The sequence below is a fragment of the Myxine glutinosa genome, chromosome 6 (assembly GCF_964187855.1).
Source record: "Myxine glutinosa chromosome 6, kmMyxGlut1.1, whole genome shotgun sequence".
Lineage (NCBI taxonomy): Eukaryota > Metazoa > Chordata > Myxini > Myxiniformes > Myxinidae > Myxine > Myxine glutinosa.
Genome location: NC_136266.1, coordinates 122,492,168 through 122,512,791, shown reverse-complemented (window position 1 = coordinate 122,512,791; position 20,624 = coordinate 122,492,168). Strand labels below are relative to the sequence as shown.

Sequence of the window (20,624 nt, the reverse complement as noted above, 5' to 3'; positions counted from 1 at the left end):
ATTGTTTCACTGCACGCAACATCTATTTTCTCACAAATCTTTAATAACCTGGCTCAGATACTGACTAATTTGTGTAATGTCGGCATGGGATTCTTAAAGGAATTCTGCAAAATGTTTTTTATTTTATGTTATGTATCCTCGAACTTTCAGAGAACATATAAACAGGTTTAAAACTTTAGTATATTCTTTGATTTAAATAACGAGATATAAGAGTGTCCATCAAAAATCAACTCGCTTTCAACATGTCCGGGGATGATGAGGTGCAAGGTCACATGCCATAAATGAAATTAACACTTACGTTCCAGGTTGTCAACCACTGGTTGTACAATTTTAGATGTTGGTTGCATCTAGCACAGTGAATTTGTTGACCGTTCTGCAGTATCAGTTTGAACTTCAAGGGAAGCGGATGTCTAAGGCAATCGGTTGTAATTCTGACATTTCGGATGAGGAATTGATCAATCAATCAATCAATCAATGGATTTTTCGATATTGCGCTTTTCGATATTTGAAAGAAAATCATCAAAGAAAAGAAATAATCATTCCCAAGAAATTCACCTCCACAAATGGGTACTACCTGGGTACTACCAACATATGTATGCAATTATTAAGCCTTCCTTTATAGCGTAGGGGAAGGCTTTTAGCTATTGTAGGGTGTGTTTCTACAATTGGTGCCCTCTGATTGTTAATGGAACCACAGAGTTTGTTTGATCCCCATAGGAGTACTAAACCACCATTTAGAGATTTTTTTTTCTTCCTGCACTCGAAACGCTCCAAATTTCCAAACTGTATCAATTTCAGAGCTGGATTTCAGAGTCGGTTGGGATTTTTGGAATTAAATTTTGCATTTATGACAATATATCTATATCTATATATATATATCTATAGATATAGATATAGATATAATGAAAAACATGAAAAACATATACATGAAAAAACAAACAAATGCAAATATAAAATATGTGGGTTGACCTAATATTTTGACCTTTCCCAAATTTTTAAGGTCATGATCCAATTATAGCCATTTAAACATTTTTCACCAAAACTTGATTAAAGTTTGTCCGATCAGAGCAAAATTGCCCTCTCTAGATAGCTTAGAGCAAGTCACGTTTATGCTTCATTTACATAATTACCCTCAGAGGTCAAAATGTCAAGGTCAAATGGCAGTCAGAAAAAATATCGCATTTTTTGTCATAGCTCAACTTTGCCAATGCGGAATCTTCAAAGGCTGCTTGGCCTTCCAAGATGTTTTTGCATCATAATGACGTACTGTACCTGCACTGATGCACACCTGATATTTGACCTACGTTTTTTGGATTGTGACCTAATTAACAAAAAACACCTTTTTGATCATAACTTGAAAATTATTTCATGAAGCTGAGTTTTATGGATAGATTAATTATAGATGGGGACAAATTTGATTTATTTACACTATATCCCTAGATGTTGAAGGTCAAGGTCATATGATGGTCCGAACAAAATATGGCCATCATTGTATCACGGGGCAAGGGTAGGTCGCGGGTGATTGCCTTAGCCTTGCCCTTATCCTTGGAGATCGCTTTGTGATCGCAGATACTGTATATAGTTTTATTATGCTCTAACAGGACCACAAGCAACATGGATGTGTCGTTAGTTGCTGGACATAGATAAACTTGCTCCATTATAAATAGATTAGGATATATTATACTAAAGGGATGTCAAATGTGGCGAAAATGAGAAATGTAAGACTTTTTTTTTCAAACCGGTTCAAAACGTTGAAAATATTTGTCGGTTGTTCACTACGTAAGATTAAATATATAGGCCGTTCATGAATCAACACATATTTTGCGTTCCAAAGAGAGCTTTCATTATTGACATAGTAAGTTGAAAAATGTATACGCATGCACAAAAACAGAAAAAATACGAATACTACAGCTCTTTTACCATCAACTGTAACAACCTATAGAGGCACTTATTTTCCAATACAACAAGCGATACAATGTTTCTTCTGTGCTATTTCCTCATTTGATAATGCCGTAGCCGATATGTCAACAAAGAGTGAAGGAAGTGCTAAGATCAGGTCCTCTTTCAGATAAGATGTCCTCAGATAAGATGATATTCTGAAGGTGATTTCTGTGGGGTGAATATGCCTATTCACATTGCGGTAACAAGCAAAAAATTTGAATTTCCATTTCCACCATAAGTAATGCTTCAACTATGTTTTTGTTTCATTATTGATGTGGTTAAATATACCATTATTGTGGTCAAATAGGTCAAATGATTGAGGAACAAAATAAAAGCAAAAACAAACATTTTATCAGAACTCCTTTAACCCTTAGATGCAGGCGTCAAAAATCCTACATAAACACAGCCATTGAGCCTCGGAGGCCCAACGGATGTATTCGTGTAATGTTTTTTTTATTTTTTATTTTTTATAGATTTTATTCCTTCATATTATTTTTCAATCCAAGTCGATGCTCATGGATGTGTATTTGCTCAGAAAATGTGAATCATTGATCCTATTAGTTGGAAGAATCCCATACAAGAGATGAATCTTCTTTTTTTTTGGAATTTTTTTTTTTTGTTCTTGGTTTTTAAAGTTTTTTTTCTCTAAAAAGTTGAGGCTCATGGAGGAGTATTTGCTCAAAAAATATGATTCACTGATCCTTTTATTTAGAATGTATATGTCCACAACTGTCAAAAATCCTCCACATATGCAGCCATTGGGCCTCGGAGGCTCCACAAATGTATTCGTGTAAAGTTTTTAAATTTTCATATTTTTGTCACTGAATTATTTTTTAACCAAGTTATAGGAGCATATAATGAGGCTCATATCAAGAAAATAATGACATAACATAGTAGTACAACAACATTTATGTGGGGCCTCGAAGGCCCCAGGCCTGCATTCGTGTCGGATTTTCGGGTTATAAGTGAAGAATTAAGATTTTCCCACGAGCCTGAATGAATTTTTTTTAATGTCACTGAATTTTGTGTAACAACATGAAAGTCTGTGAAAATGAGGCTCATTCCCAAAAAAAAATTGTACAGCATAGTTTTTGTGGGCCTCCGAGGCCCAATCACTGCATCCAAGGGTTAAAAGGCCTGCTGCTTGCACTATGCCTAATGTTCTCCTGCATTCTTCCTGTACTGTTCTTGATTACTGTGTTATTGTTCTTCATCTCGTCCCAAAGAATGGATGACCTCTTAGTTGGCTCTCCTCTACATATGAAGCGCGGAGTTGATGGCCAATCGCACGAGATTGGTCGTGTAAGCCTTTACCTTCAACTCAGCCCACTACATCTGGCCACCCCTCAGATCTTGCTGGGCCCAGAGGAGTTTGGGCGCTTTGGAAGTTCCTTTGCTGCTTTGGGAGACTTAGACCAAGATGGATACAATGGTGAACTATGGTTTAAATTGATTGCTGATATCCCACATACCCAGCTAGTTGTAGGGAGGATACATTTCAACCAAATTATTGAAATCTCAATAGCATCTGACTTCATACATAGTCCACACATAATTTGAAAGTCTTGTTTGATTTGATCATTTTTTTCAATCATTTTGATATCCTGCCTATAACTGCAGGAGATGTTGATGCTGGAGACACATGCCAACGTGACCCAATTATAACCATTAACCTAACTCTAACCGGAACCCCAACCATAACAATCTAATTTAGCATCTACATCCCTTTCCCAACATATTAACTTTTAGTTAGGGAAGATTAACAATCTATCTTTTTTCTCTACATAAATTAATTAACTAGCACACCAGGCCCTGCATTCTTTGCAAGAGACGGTGGATCTTCAACATTTCCTACCTCAATGCAAAATGGACATCCAGCTTTGGGTCAATTTTGTAAGACCACCTGTTCCTAGTTGCAGCACCCTCCTGCTGGTATTTAACTCATGGAACTGCAGTTCTTAAAGTGAGAGTAGAGCAAGGACTAGACAACTCAGACGTGAGTATGTTATATCAACTGAGCTATCTTTACATCCTTCAGCCTGCAGCACTCAGCGCTCCGTGGAGGTCTGCAGTCGAAGTTTTAAGCAGGTTCGACTCTGTTTAGCTTCCCAGATCTGATGGGACCAGGTGCATTAAGTCTAAAATTAGTTATATGCCAATATCTCTCACTGATTGACCACAGCAGTTTGTAACCACAGAACTAAAAAGGTAAACTTAATTTTTGGATTGCAGAATGCGATTAGCTGTGGTCAATAAGGCATCACGTACAATGACATTGTGAGCGTCTTGGGGCAACGCGATGGCAATCTTTTACATTTGTATCATATAATATTGCCACATTGAACATCTAGAACACGCATAAAGATGCTTTGAAAATTTTGATTTGAAATTATTTTGAAAAAAAACAATTTTTGTTGGAATTTTTTTTTTTTTTTTTCCTAAATATTTGAAGGATGTAAACATAGCTTAGTTGAAATAACATACTCACGTCTGAGTTGGCTAGCCCTTGCTCTACTTGCCTGGGACCCCTCTCTCTCTCATCACTCATCTACACCGAACATTGGTAATTTAAAACAAAATTAATATATTCATATGTCATGGAATAATAAACTCTCTACACATTTGAACTTTTGTGGACCTGAAATGATTGTCAGCCAATGATGGAGTTTCCCTTCGTGTGGACCAATTGATAGATCGATGGACCCCCATGTGGGCATGGGCTGATCCCTGCGTTGAAGCTACTTGGATTAGGTTTGGATTGGCTATCGGCAAAGCGCACCCTTCCACCTCTCTCCTGGAGCAATTCCCTGTAAGCATATCCTGCCCAAAGCTGAAACCTCACGTGGTTTTGGATGGGCAGCCGCTTCGACAGGCTAACAGCTGACAGCATTGGGAGTCATTGGCTGAAAGTTATGTTAAGTTCATTATCATCAAGTGAAATTCAACGCACGGAATCTCTCACGATTGGTTCCGAGAAGCCAAAACCTTATCAGCTTCCATTGCACACCTGCGCGAATGATTCACCAGCTTGCCTTGAGTCATGTCATGTCTGTGGACACGAAGCCTAAGTGTGAATTATTGGTCACGGCTGCCATAATTGCTGAAAAATACGATTGGCATTGAGTTTGCAGAATATAAGGAAGGGCCATACCTCCATCTTGGATTGTTCGTTACACCAACACAACCCTTTGACTTTGCAATAGTACTGACCAAACAAAGGCAAATGCATTTGGCCATCTGATCGGGGATTAGCCTGGTGTTGGCTTAGCGGTTAGGGTGCCGGCTTAGCGGTTAGGGTGCCGGCTTAGTGGTTAGGGTGCCGGCTTAGCGGTTAGGGTGCCGGCTTAGCGGTTAGGGTGCCGGCTTAGTGGTTAGGGTGTTAGCTTAGCGGTTAGGGTGCCGGCTTAGCGGTTAGGGTGCCGGCTTAGCGGTTGGGTGCCGGCTTAGCGGTGAGGGTGCCGGCTTAGTAGCTAGGGTGCCGGCTTAGCGGTTAGGGTGCCGGCTTAGCGGTTAGGGTGTTGGGTTAGGGTGCCGGCTTTGCGGTTAGGGTGCCGGCTTAGCGGTTAAGGTGCCAGCTTAGCGGTTAGGGCGCCGGCTTAGCGGTTAGGGTGCCGGCCTAGCGGTTGGGGTGCCGGCTTAGCGGTTAGGGTGCCGGCTCAGCGGTTAGGGTGCCGGCTTAGCGGTTAAGGTGCCGGATTAGTGGTTAGGGCGCCAGCTTGGCGTTAGGGCGCCGGCTTGGCGTTTAGGGTGCCGGCTTAGCGGTTAGGGTGCCGGCTCAGCGGTTAGGGTGCCGGCTCAGCGGTTAGGGTGCCGGCTTAGTGGTTAGGGCGCCGGCTTAGCGGTTAGGGCGCCGGCTTAGCGGTTAGGGCGCCGGCTTAGTGGTTAGGGTGCCGGCTTAGCGGTTAGGGTGCCGGCTTAGCGGTTAGGGTGCCGGCTTAGCGGTTAGGGTGCCGGCTTAGCGGTTAGGGTGCCGGCTTAGCGGTTAGGGTGCCGGCTTAGCGGTTAGGGTGCCGGCTTAGCGGTTAGGGTGCCGGCTTAGCGGTTAGGATGCCGGCTTAGCGGTTAGGATGCCGGCTTAGCGGTTAGGGTGCCGGCTTAGCGGTTAGGGTGCCGGCTTAGGATCCTAGGTTTCCTGGGTTTGAATCCCGGTCGATCGCTCACTGGTAATTCCCTGTGTGTTGTAAGAGGCGACTAACAGGGTTGGTGGTTGGCGGTTGGCGGCAGGAAGGGCATCCGGCCATAAAACATTGCTTTAAAAAAGGGGACCACTGTGCCCAAAAAAGGCCAATCCCCTGCTCCGCGGGGAAAAATGGCCTCTAAAGGTGGTTCATCTGATCAGGGATTCCAAGGTTTAATACGTTCATTGCTTCTTAATTAATTTTGAAAATCTTATTAATTAAGCATCTTCTTAATTAAATTAATTAATAATCTTGAAAATCTTCTTAATTTGAAAATATGATGACACATTGTTCACGTCCCTCTGTGTCGAGTGGACATGCTGCGCAATGATATACAAGCGACTCGCTCCTACCTAACCCACTCTCCTACCAGGCTAGAACATTCCTTCTCACATGCTCCTCTGATTATTTGATGCGGATATTCAATCACGTCGGTTGTGATTTGCAGACGTGGCTGTGGGGATGCCTTTCGGTGGTGAAAATCACGAGGGAGTAGTACTCGTGTACAACGGGCAGCCCGACGGCCTGAAGCCCAAGCCTTCACAAATCCTGAATGCCCATCCATCTTTGGCTGCGACCTCAGGGTTTGGTTTTTCTTTGAGAGGTGCTACAGATATCGATGCAAATGGCTATCCAGGTATACACGCAAGCGGAAGGCCGGACACCTCGTGCATGTTTTAGCACCTGCAATGTTTAAAAACGTGATGCCAGTTCTCCGTTATAAAACAATGTGAGTGCAAAGGTCTTACTTTTCTCTCAACAGACATCATTGTTGGTGCGTTTGGAGCAGACAAGGCTTTTATTTACAAGTAAGTCTGCGGAACGGTTTTGTTTGTGCAGCTGATGCAATTGCATTACTGTTCTGTAGGTTGAGCATGAAAGCACAGATTCAGAGGACACAGGCTGTGTACGTTTCAGTTCGTAAAACTATTTTGGTTATTTTTATTTTACAGAGATCATGGATAATGGATGAACTGAGTTTGATCCTGGACTGACACTAGATACTGAGAGACTATGCTTTGGATATTTTATTAAGATTCTGTTCAATAGATTGTAAATCTGTTTACCTTTTGGCTTTTTTTTTTTGTTTTGTTTTGTTTTGTATACTCGATCGAGGCTCGTTTAAGAGCTGGCACATCAAACACATATTAGCACATAAAACACAAAAAATAAAAACGGACACGTAAAACAATAAAGGGAGCATGATACAAGATGGGGAGAGAGAGGGAAGCACACAAGTACAACATTTGAGAGCAGGGACATCGGGAGATGTGTGGGAGGGAGAGGGCTTGGGGGGAGGAGGCATGGGAAGGGGTGGGGGGAGGATTATCATCGGCGATTATTGCAGATGGCATCAGCCGAAACAGATCATTACCTTCCAGATTTTCAGCACAGAATCGGGTGTCCATTTCCTGACTGAGGTGGTCGAGAAATGTAATGGACATGTTTCTGAGGTAGAAGAGCAAGGGAGTATTGGCGGCGGTGTTTGGACGATGGATTTGTCGTTTTACAACTCTCGGCATTGTGACGTCACCTCCTACAGATTCTACCATGGACTTGGTGTGATCGAACCAAAGAGAGAATTCAGTTTCAGCATTTGACCGTAGCTGAGTGAGCGCGTCCTTCTTGTCGTCGTCAATCATGGAGTATGCCTCCAGGACATCCATGCCGTTGCGTTGCAGGGGAGTGGGGGGGGGGGGGGGAGTGCGCACCTCCTGCACCGCCCCCCCCACCCCCCCTGGATCCGCCGCCGGGTGTGAAGCTACTTCGACTAATGTTGGTCTTCTACTTCTGCAATAGGATTGGATCTTCAAGGGGGAATCCTTTTTTGTAGAGGGCTCGTCTCGCTCTTCAGACAAAGCAAAATGTTCCGCAGTGAAGTTACTCTCTTGTAAATCGAGTGAGTGAATTGACGCTGACTTCATAATATTGGCACTGTTGTCTTGCTTCTCTTTTTTGTCCGCGGCCTTTGGGACAGGTTGCAGCACAGACTCTTTCTAGTGCAGGGTAGTTCGGGGAATTTTGCATATCTTATGGCAATGGTAGGTCTCCTCAGTTACCACGAGCAGATTGATCATATCCAAAGTGGAGATCATCTGTGCCACGTCTTCATGGCCTCAACATTTATTCCATTGATCTTGATTATGTAAGCTCCATTCCACAAGCCAGCCTTTTCAGCTCGCCCCTTCACCTTCTTTACATAATGTTCCAGTTTGTCTTTGCTTGTGGAGAAGGTGAAGCCGAAGCCTTTATGTCCTTTATCCAAGCAGCAAAGATATTGATGGTGGTTTGGGGAACAAGATTGAAATGCCTTGTGAAATTTATTAAATGGAGATTTGTCACACCTGACATAAAACAGCATGTAGGCCTTTTGTTTCAGCACAGTCTTGATTTTTACTTCCTTTACATCTTCATTCTTCTTCGTATACCAGGCGCGATTACTTCCCTTGACATATGAGAGGTAACTGCCCGATGTGCAGTCTTTGCCAGTGTGAACAATGACGGCGTAAAGCTTGTACATCAGTTTGTCCTTGCAGGGGTGTGTTAGGTATGGGCGCAGGTCCAACTCTTTGGAGAACTTAACATTCTTGTCAATCTTCCCATTGACGGACTTGTCAAATCGCTTGAGCACCAAGGTCAGAACGTTCGGAGGATCGTGGATGGAGTGAGCATGATAATCATACTTTGCGGAGCAACTCTCGCAATCCACATCCGACTCAATCCTCTGGTTGAAGTGGCGCTTCAATGCCGACGTCACATTGGTCACGTGCAACTATGGATCCTTAATAATTAATCTCTCGCAAGACTTCAGTGTGCACTCTCAGCACGATGTTCTCCGGTTCGTAGAACAAACATGGCCGCTACAAATCGCCAAATTTGTATTAAACAGCTATCTGTCATATTACCCTAACTAGCTAGAGAAGAGGGTATTGCATTTGGGGAGAGGGTATTGCATTTGGGGAGAGGGTATTGCATTTGGGGAGAGGGTATTGCATTTGGGGAGAGGGTATTGCATTTGGGGAGAGGGTATTGCATTTGGGGAGAGGGTATTGCATTTGGGGAGAGGGTATTGCATTTGGGGAGAGGGTATTGCATTTGGGGAGAGGGTATTGTATTTGGGGAGAGGGTATTGCATTTGGGGAGAGGGTATTGCATTTGGTGAGGGGGTATTGCATTTTGGGAGAGGGTATTGCATTTGGGGAGAGGGTATTGCATTTGGGGAGAGGGTATTGCATTTGGGGAGAGGGTATTGCATTTGGGGAGAGGGTATTGCATTTGGGGAGAGGGTATTGCATTTGGGGAGAGGGTATTGCATTTGGGGAGAGGGTATTGCATTTGGGGAGAGGGTATTGCATTTGGGGAGAGGGTATTGCATTTGGGGAGAGGGTATTGCATTTGGGGAGAGGGTATTGCATTTGGGGAGAGGGTATTGCATTTGGGGAGAGGGTATTGCATTTGGGTCCGTTTGTTACTTGCGAAAATCGAAGATTTTTCAAGTATATTGGTTGGTCTTGTGCGTTATTCTGTCTGTCTGTTTGTATGTCAATCGCCTACAGATCGCAATTATTATAAACCGATCATCATGAAACTCTACCAAGGTGTAGAGGCAGCCACAAGTGAAAAGTCTATTGATTTATAGGTCAAAGGTAAAAGGTCATCTTGAGGTCGATTTTCTAAAATCGTCATTTTGCATCCGATTGACTTGAAAATTAAACGGCAGTTGCATATTGCCTCACTGAATTGGGAAACCAACTACATTTGAAGTCAAAAGGTATAAGGTCAATTCAAGGTCAAACTTCTAAATCATAAATTTTCATTGAAAAATGAAAATTTAATTTCATTTAGAAAATTTCATCATTTCACTATGAAAATTGAAAAATCGTCAATTTTCATCTGATTGACTTGAAAATTAAATAAAACAATTACATAGTGCATCACTGAATTGGGAAACAAACTACTTTTGAAGTCAAAATGTCAAAGGTCAACTTAAGGTCAAACTTCTAAAACCATAAATTCTCATCTGAAAAATCGTCAATTTTCATCTGATTGACTTGAATATTAAACAGCAATTCCATAGTGCATCACAGAATTGGGTAATAAACTATTTTTGAGGTCAAAAGGTCAACTCAAGGTCAAACATCTAAAATCATCATTTTTCATCTGAAAAAATAATGAGTTTTCATCCGATTGACTTGAATATTAAACAGCAATTCCATAGTGCATCATTGAATTGGGTAATAAACTTTTTTTTTTTAGGTCAAAAGGTCAACTTCTGGTCAAACTTCTAAAAGCATCAATTTTCATCTGAAAAATAGTCAATTTTCATCTGATTGACTTGAATATTAAACAGCAATTCCATAGTGCATCACGGAATTGGGTAATAAACTATTTTTGAGGTCAAAAGGTCAACTCAAGGTCAAACATAAAATCACAAATCTTGCATCTGAAGAATAATGAGTTTTCATCCGACTGACCTGAGCATCGATTAAGATCGTTAATTAAAATCTTAATGAAACGGACAAGTTGAATTTAAATTTAAAATTTAAAAAATTTAAAAAAATTAATAAATAATAATTATGACGTCATAGGTCACCTGGTACAGGCGCCATCTTGGAAAAAACGTTAAACGTTGCAACTCGGTATCTCCGAAACTGCTCCATGAAAATAATTGAAACATTGCTCGTTGTCAAGTACTCTCCGTGGGGAACAACAGATATTCATGATGATCTTATTGGTGCCTTCATTATGATGTCATAATTAGACAAGTAGAACACTTGATCCGATCAGTTTGAAATTTTTGAGCATGATCTACACTACACAAATATTGTATGGGAGAATTATATTGATGATACATCAGTCATGTCTTTCAGCAGCCATATTGGATTGAACATAAATCTACGTCGTGAATACATCACACAAACATAGCAGCTAATAAACCCCACACAAAATACACCACACAAAATACACCACTCAAAATACACCGCACAAACACGTCCTGGCGAGGGTCGACAAACTCTGATTGCTCTTTCTTGTTGATATATATATATATATATATGAGAAGAGCTCCACAAACGGTTAGCATCCATGGGCCTTTAGGAACTGATTCAGTGACTACGACTTGATTTCGATATTTTAGTGACATGACTAAAGAACAATTCACTGAAGAGTTCGATACAACTTCATTTGTAATAAACTATGATTCTACTCAATCATTTTTGAGCCATTGTAATTATATTTATGCTTATTAACTCACCTGGAACGAAGTTCAGGGAGCTTATGCGATGGCGCATCGTCCGTCCATCAGTCCGTCCGTCCCTCCGTCCGTCAGTCCGTCAGCCCGTCAGTCCGTAAACACTTGAAACTTCTTCTCCGAAACCGCTGATGGGATTTCGACCAAATTTGGCACAAATGATATTTGTTGTGTTGTGACTAAAGTTTGTTCACGGAATTTAAAAAAATCTGCCCCTTTGTTGATCTATGGGGGGTGGGGATGGGGGGAGGGTGGGGGTGGGGGGGGGGGTCCCCAAAATAGGTATTTGCTTTCTTCTCAGAAACTACACACACAATTTCGATGAAACTTGACCACAACCTTAATCACCCATGTACCAATGTTTGTACCAATGATGTACCAATGTTTGTTCCTCCAACCCATGATGTACCAATGTTTGTTCAAGGCATTAGAAAAATTGGGGTGTTAGGAGGTATATGGGGTTGGGGGAGGGGGGGCTTCCCTCAAAATAGGTATTTTTTCTTTGTTTGTTTAAAGTCTTGTGATTATGTTAGTAAGATTCTATATGCTGCCCTGTCTTCTAGCAACCATTTAAATTGGTTTAAAATACCTTTAGTCAGTGCAGTATACTATTTATTCTACCAGGTGAGCGCCAGGAGTATTGCCCCTATGTTTTTTTTTATAGCTATAATAGAAAATTCACAATGTCCTGCCACTGTCACAGTGTTGTATACAATGCATTTAGGTTCATAGCAAGGATGCCATTGAAAAGCAGATGTTGTGAATGACTCGAGACCTAGCTGAAGCGACTCAAGACTCAATAAACTACAGCTTTGGGGCTGGTTGTATATTGAGGGAAAGGTTCCTCATAGCCCCTAAATCTGACATGTCGTGCAGGGCTTGTCCGGTGCTGTCAGTTGGTGCTCAGCTCCGTATATCTCCTGCCATGATCAACCCGGAGAACAAGACCTGCTCCCTGCCTGGCTCCTCCGCGCTGCTCTCCTGGTGCGCTCGCTCACAGATAGCATGCTTATTTCCCCAGCAGTAAGAACACACAGACAAAGAGGAAAACATTCCTAGAGCTTACTGTCAGAGTTCACAGTATGAATACCAATTACCATGGCAACCGGTCATCTCAAAAAAACAATTATCTGTCAAATGTGGCCACTTATGGCTCCCTGCTTTATATGGCCAAACAGATAGCACATTGGATAGCTTGTGTCATAATGAAGATGCAAAATAACTACCATATTTAGATTAGTGAACACATTTGTATATATGGATATAATATCAGTGCTGAAATGAGATACATTCATGAATTATATGCTACTTATTATGATATTAACATTTACTTATTTGATTCTCGTAGATTTTATTTTAAAACCTTTTGTTCCTCAGTCAAGGGTGTTTTTCATCATTATGGGTTTTTAACCGTTGGTAGGGGCTTCGAGGGTCTGAATGAAATATTTTACAATCATTCACTTGTGTTATCTGTGAGCCTTAAGGGCGGCAGAAAAAACGTGTTACAATGATCAGATATGAAGAGAAAGAAGGAAGGGGTAATGACGTGTTCAAAGCATGTACAAAACTTCTTGAAGCAGAAAGCTTGCTGGGGCATTCAAGCGTTTAACAGCTTCAGGAAAAATCCGGTCTCCATTACATGTGCTGGTAGAGATGAGAACATGCAGAAAGAATGTGAATTACTTGATGCCTAAACACACACACACACACACACACACACACACACACACACACACACCAAATACACACACACATATACACACACACACAAACACGTACACACACACACACACACACACACACACACCAAATACACACACACACAAACACGTACACACACACACACACACACACCAAATACACACACACATACACACACATACACACACACACACACACACATACACACACACCAAATACACACATACATACACACACACACACACACACACACACACCAAATACACACACATACACACACACACACACACACAGTCACACACATACGAAATACACACATACATACACACATACATACACACACACACACACACATACACACACGTACACACACATAGATCTGGGGAAGGGTATAAAACAATTTCATGAGTGTTGAAAATTCCCAGCAGCACAGTGAGCTCCATCATTAGGAAATGGAAAGAATATGGAACTACCCAGACCCTTCCTAAAATCTGACAGAACTGGAGGCTTTATGGAAGAGTGGTCAGATGGAAGCCACTCATGAGAAAAAGGAACATAACAGCATGCTGGGAGTTTGCAAAAAGGCACGTGAAAGACTCAGAGAGCATGAGGCAAAATATTCTGTGGTCTGATGAGACGAAAATTGAACTCTTTGGCCTGAATGCAAAGCGCTACGTCTGGAGGAAACCAAGTACAGCTCATCACTCATCTAACACCATCCCTACTGTGAAGCATGGTGGTGGAATCATCATGATATGGGGATGCTTTTCAGTGGCAGGGGCTAGGAGACTTGTAAGGATAGAGGGAACAATGAATGGAGCTTCAGAGCACAAAAGACCTTCGAGTACAGCGAATATTTTATGCTCCAACAAGACAATGACCCCAAGCATGCAGCCAAATAAACACTGGAATGGCTTCAGAACAAGAACATGAAAGTCCTTGAGTGGCCCAGCCAAAGGCCAGACTTGAATCCCATTGAGAATCTGTGGAAGGACATGAAGATTGCTGTTCACTGACGCTCCCCATCCAACTCGACAGAGGTTGAGCAAATCTGCAAGGAGGAATGGGAGAAACTCCCCAAATCCAGATGTGCAAAGCTGATACAGACATACCCAAGAAGACTTGAAGCTGTAATCGCTGCCAAAGGTGCTTCTATGAAGTATTGACTCAGGGGGCTGAATACTTATGTAAATGAGATATTTCTGTATTTCATTTTAAAAATATTTTTAAATATTTCTAAAAATATACATGTTTTCTCTTTGTCTTTATGGGGTATTTTGTGTAGATCAGTGACAAAAAACCTGATTTGATCCATTTTAAATTCAGGCTGTAACACAACAAAATGTGAAAAAGGTCAAGGTGAGTACTTTCTGAAGTGCACTGTATGTAGCTGTAAGGGTGAGGGACTGTGTTAGTGAGTGATCTCGGAGCATTTTCCACAAATAACAAGTGACCAAATGGCTCAAGACTGAAGTATTGTCCTCAAACGTATTTTTGACTCGAAGGTCTCAAGAAACTCATTTTGCAACAAACGTTCGTTTCCCATTAATCGTACACTTTTCAAAATCCAATCTCACCCCTCCCCTCCAAATCTTCCCCATCACCCCTTCCCTCCAAAACTTCCCCATCACCCCTTCCCTTCAAAACTTCCCCATCACCCCTCCCCTCCAAATCTACCCCCTTGCCCCTCCCCTCCAAATCTTCCACATCACCCATCTCTTTCAAATATTCCCCCTTGCCCCGCCCCTCCAAATCTTCCCCATCACCCATCCCTTTCAAATCTTCCCCCTTGCCCCTCCCCTCCAAATCTTCCCCATCACCCCTTCCCTCCAAAACTTCCCCATCACCCCTCCCCTCCAAAACTTCCCCATCACCCCTCCCCTCTAAATCTAGCCCCTTGCCCCTCCCCTCCAAATCATCCCCATCACCCATCTCTTTCAAATCTTCCCCCTTGCCCCTCCCCTCCAAATCTTCCCCATCACCCATCCCTTTCAAATCTCTCCCCTTGCCCCTTCCCTCCTAAACTCCCCCCACACCCCTCCCCTCCAAGACTCTCCCTCACTCCTCCCCTCCTAGACTCCCCTCTCACCCCTCCTCCTCAAAGCGTCCTCCCCGCTTCTTCCCCCTTCCAACTTTCACCTTCATGTCCCTCAACCTTCTGCCTCACTCTTCCCCTCCTCAAATAACACCTCACTGCGCCTCACCCAATCACCATCAAACCTTTTGTCTGCCCCATTCTTCCCTTTCTCCAAGCTATTCTGAAATCTCTGACCCACCTTCAACAGCTCTCCCTACCTCTTCCTCCTCTTCCACATCTTACCCTACCACTCCCCCCACCCCCCTGTTCTGTATCCGATGCTCCCCCTTCCTCTTCTTTAACAGTATGGACCTCAAACATCCGGGGCCTTCGCTCAAACTTGACTGATCTCTCCATACAGGTTGCATCTGACAAACCAGACGTGATCTGCTTAACATAAACTTTCCCCCTTCATGATGTCCCTGATTCCTTGGTATCTCTCCCAGGTTACTCCCTCCTACGGTATGATAGACCTGAGCCTCGTCCTGGAGGTGGGGTTTGCTATCTTTATAAAAAAAACTCTCTTCCTCACTCGCCCTGCACTGCCCTCTCTCCACCTCACCCCCAGGAATACCTTTGGCTACGGCTTCCCCTTCGCTCCCACCTTTTGTTCATATGTGTGTTGTACCGTCCACCAAACAGTGATGACTCCGTCTACATCTCGCTGTCTGATAAATATGGACCAACTTCTATCTACCCCATCCCAACTCTCTCTTCCTCATATGTGGTGATTTCAATTGTCACCATGCCAGTTGGCTGGGTGTGGGTACCTCTCTCACCAGCCATGGTCTTCAGCAAAGGACTTCTGTGACTCACTGGGACTGACACAATCTGTCAATTTCCCGACCCGGATCTCAGTCAACGGAGCATCTTCTCTTCTGGATTTGGTTATGACTAACTTCCCTGAAAATGTCTGCTGCTCTTCTGCTGATCCAATCGGCTCATCTGATCATGTGCTTGTTAAAGTGGACATCTCTCGGACAATTCTCAGAGAGACTCCTCAGCGTCGACGAGTCTGGCATTTCACTCAGGCCAACTGGCACGGTCTTCAAGCAGCCATCAATCATCTGGACTGGTCTCCCATCTCTACCGCCTATGACATCAACTCATCCTGGGAATTCTTCCAAAGTAAATTGCTCTCTCTCATGCACAGATTTATCCCATCTCGTCTTCTGTTGTCATACCCTTCCTCCCGTCCATGGTACACGGAATCTTGTGTTGAGGCTATTGCCCAGAAACAACTTGCTTTCGTCTCCTGGAAAGCAAATCCAACGGAAGGAAATCTCATTTCCTTTCACAAAGCCCGAAACAAGTGTGTGTCCACCCTCAGGAGAGCCAGGAAACAATATCTCTCCGTTCTCAGGACCAAACTCTCTTATCTGTCTCCCTCTTCCAAATCCTGGTGGCGTCTGGTCAAATCCGTTTCTGGTGTTTGTTCCGCCTCCATCCCCTCCATCACCTCAAACGGCCACACGGCTGACCCTGCACGTGAAAAAGCTGAATGCCTCAACTCTGTGTTTGCCTCTAAATCTTGTGTCCCAAACCCATCCCTCTCTGTACCCACTGTACGCAGTCGTACCCAGCTGCTCCTGGACTCTGTGTCCTTTCCTCCTGACAAGGTGGAAAAGTTTCTGTCAACCCTCGACTCTGATTCTGCAACTGGACCTGACAGCATCAGCCCACGGGTCCTAAAATCCTGTTCTTCCACTCTTTCACTCCCTCTCTCTGTTCTCTTCACCCTCTGTTTTGCTCAAGGTCATCTGCCATCTGCTTGGAAATCTGCCAACATCACCGCTTTGCACAAAAAAGGTGCAAAAACAGATCCCAGCAACTACAGACCAATCAGCCATCTTCCAATTATCAGCAAAGTCATGGATTCCATCATTGCCTCAGATATGAAATCTTACCTCTTCTCCAATGGCTTGATCTCTGATCATAAATTTGGTTTCAGACCTGGTCACTCTACTCTGGACATGCTGCTTCTGCTTTCTCAACAATGGATGGATGTCCTCAATGCCAAACAGGAAATTAGAGCTGTCTCCCTTGACATATCACGTGCCTTCGATACGGTCTGGCACCCCGCTCTGCTCACCAAAGTCTTCTCTTTTGGTATCCATGGAAATCTCCACGCATGGCTGGCGGACTTCCTCTCTAGTCGTAGTCAACGTGTGGCCCTGAATGGGTTTCTCTCATCTCCTCTTCCTGTTCAGGCTGGAGTTCCCCAAGGCAGTGTTCTGGGCCCTGAGCTTTTTCTGGTCTTCATCAATGATCTCTCTGACTCTCTTGAAAATCCTCTCTATCTCTTTGCTGATGACTCTACTCTCTGTCGCTCCATTCTTCATCCCTCAGATAGGCAGTCTGCAGCCTCCTCACTCTCTGCAGACCTGGACAAAATCACAGACTGGGCAAACAAGTGGAACATGTCTTTCAATCCTGACAAATCTCACACTCTTACGATGTCTCTCCGAAAAGACTGACTGGACAACCCTCCCATCCACTTTCTGAATAATCCTCTCCAAGAAGTTCTGTCACTCAAGCTTTTGGGTCTCACTATCTGCCATGATCTTTCCTGGGAAAACCACATTTCAAATTTGGCCTCCAAAGCCAGTCGCCGACTGGGCATCCTCCGTCGTGCGAAGTCCTTCCTTGGCACACCTGAGCTCCTCACCACAGACAAGGCTTTCATCCGCAGCTCAATGGAATACTGCTCTCCCCACTGGGCTGGTGCTCCTGCCTCACACCTAGCTCGTCATCACGCTGTTGAAACCAAAGCATTCAGAATCATTGGAATCTCCCGCGATGAAGCTAACTCCAAGGGCCTCTCACTCACTCACCGCAGGCAGGTTGGTGGTCTTTCCGTCTTCTACCGACTCCTCTCTGGCCTTGCCCCCCCAGCTCTCTCTGGGCTCTGTCCCGCAAATATTCCTACATGTCGCACAAGATCTGCCTGCAACCCTCTTATGGTTAAACTGCCAAAATCAAGACTCTCGGCTCACCTTCACTCCTTCATTCCTCTTTTCTCCCGCCTATGGAACAAACTCCCTCACTCTCTTCAATCCCACTCCACCCTCCAGGTCTTTGAAACAGCTGTTCACCACCATCTCTTATCTTCCCCCATCCAAAACCTTGATCTTTTCTACCCCTGCTAATTTCACCCCAATTCCACTTTTTTGAAATACCAATTTCTGTCCTGGAAGTCCTTGGTGTCCTTGTGTTTTATACTTCTCCCCCCCCCCCCCCCTTCCCACGCCTCCTCCCCCCAAGCCCTCTCCCCCCCCACACATCTCCCTGCTCTCAAATGTTGTGTTTGTGTGCTTCCCCTTCTCTCTCCATATTGTCTTCCGCGCCCTCTTTTTATATATTTTGTTTGTCTGGTTGATTTGTTTGTGAAGTAAATGTTAGCTCTTTCACGAGCCTCGATTCAGTATACAAAAAAAAGAAGAAAAAAAAGAAGACATTTTGCATAAGGGACATGGCCGCATCAGGCAGGCATCTATAAAATGCAGTGGTAACACTAATGGGGGTAGGTATCTATGACAAAACATTCTTATTCAACTCTTTTACCATATTATATATATACAGTATATGAAAGCGAAATGTCAGTTTGTTTGTTTGTTTGTGAACCTACTCCTCTGAGCTCCCAAGGTTAATTGGCACGAAACTTTATTGGAAAACATCTTCCACCACCCTGCACATAAATAGAGGTTTTAAAACAGTTATTTTCTCCCGATTCATAAATGAAAACCATCCGAGCCACCACCTGTCGCCATGATATCCGAGGGTCGATCCACATATCCAAATCTTTATTAAAAACACAATTTTTTAAAATCAGATTTCAACACGGATATCGATAGAATTTGTTTGATGGTGAGCTCCGATCATCAAATATGTTATCAGATGTGAGAAACAACTCTTAATTAAGACATTAGCGTGATCGGTAAGTTCGGCAAAGAAGGAGTCACGTGACCTCTCAAATGCGCTAATTATTCAAAAACCGATAATAGTACAAACACAACCTACACATCGTTTTAAAAGTAATTTTGCTGCTCATCGACCAACATCGCTCTCAAGTGTGAAAAAATAGTTTGGAGAAGAAAGGACCCACGTGACGCCAACTACAAACCGCTACTTGACGACGGGTAAACCTCCAACGATTACCTCATCCTCACAACAAGGTGAGTTGTTGTTTTGCGCTTTGTTTGGGATCATACTGCTTTGATCTCCCAAGGTTAATCACAACGAAACTTTCTACCTTCAGATTTTTAACCACGATGTAGCTGAATAGGGCTTTTATTCCATGATGAGGAGGTCATTTGGCCCGTTATTGTCGTGTTGCACTCCCGAGTTAATTTTTTTATGAACCCAAGGTAATTTATTTACCACACCTTCACTCTTTTACACCCTGTAGACCCCTTTAGACCCTTTACAACCCTTAGACCCTTTAAACTCCTTTAGACCCTTTACACCCCTTTGACCCTTTATACCCCCCTTAGACCCCTTTGACCCTTTACACTCCTTTAAACCCCGTTGACCCTTCACACCCCCTTATAAACCTTTTGTCTCTTCACAACCCTTCAACCCTTTACACCCCTTAGAACATCTTTAGACCCCTTAGACCCCTTTTAACCCTTTACACCCATTAGACCCCTTTTACCCCTTTACACCCCTTAGACAGCTTTAGACCCTTTACACCCCTTAGACCCTTTAAACCCCCTAGACTCCATTTGACCCTTTACACCCCTTTTTTTTTTCTTTTTTTTTGTATACAGAATCGAGGCTCGAGAAAGAGCTGACATTTACTTCACAAACAAATCAACCAGACAAACAAAATATATAAAAAGAGGGAGCGGAAGACAAGATGGGGAGAGAAGGGGAAGCACACAAACACAACATTTGAGAGCAGTGGAGATGTGTGGGAGGGAGAGGGCTTGGGGGGAGGAGGCGTGGGAAGTGGGGGGGGGGGGGGGGGGTGGGAGAAGTATAAAACACAAGGACACCAAGGACTTCCAGGTCAGAAGTTGGTATTTGAAAAAAGTGGAATTGGGGTGAAATTAGCGGGGATAGAAAAGATCAAGGTTTTGGATGGGGGAAGATAAGAGATGGTGGTGAACAGCTGTTTTAAAGACCTGGAGGGTGGAGTGGGATTGAAGAGAGTGAGGGAGTTTGTTCCAGAGGCGGGAGAAAAGAGGAATGAAGGAGTGAAGGTGAGCAGAGAGTCTTGATTTTGGCAGTTTAACCATAAGAGGGTTGCAGGCAGATCTTGTGCGACCTGTAGGAATATTTGGGGGACAGTGCCCAGAGAGAGCTGGGGGGGGAAAGGCCAGAGAGGAGTCGGTAGAAGACGGAAAGACCACCAACCTGCCTGCGGTGAGTGAGTGAGAGGCCCTTGGAGTTAGCTTCATCGCGTGAGATTCCAATGATTCTGAATGCTTTGGTTTTAACAGAGTGAAGACGAGCTAGGTGTGAGGCAGGAGCA

General features: G+C 43.5%; 1 protein-coding gene across 1 annotated transcript in view; it reads left to right on the top strand.

The window, feature by feature from the left end:
- LOC137430246 (integrin alpha-8) overlaps positions 1-20,624 on the top strand; it is a 155,180-nt gene that overhangs the window by 63,860 nt on the left and 70,696 nt on the right. The window contains exons 12-15 of the mRNA XM_068120960.2: positions 3,168-3,373; positions 6,568-6,756; positions 6,883-6,928; positions 12,247-12,354. Of these exons, the coding sequence (XP_067977061.2) occupies positions 3,168-3,373; positions 6,568-6,756; positions 6,883-6,928; positions 12,247-12,354 (549 nt within the window). The remainder of the gene's footprint in view (positions 1-3,167; positions 3,374-6,567; positions 6,757-6,882; positions 6,929-12,246; positions 12,355-20,624) is intronic.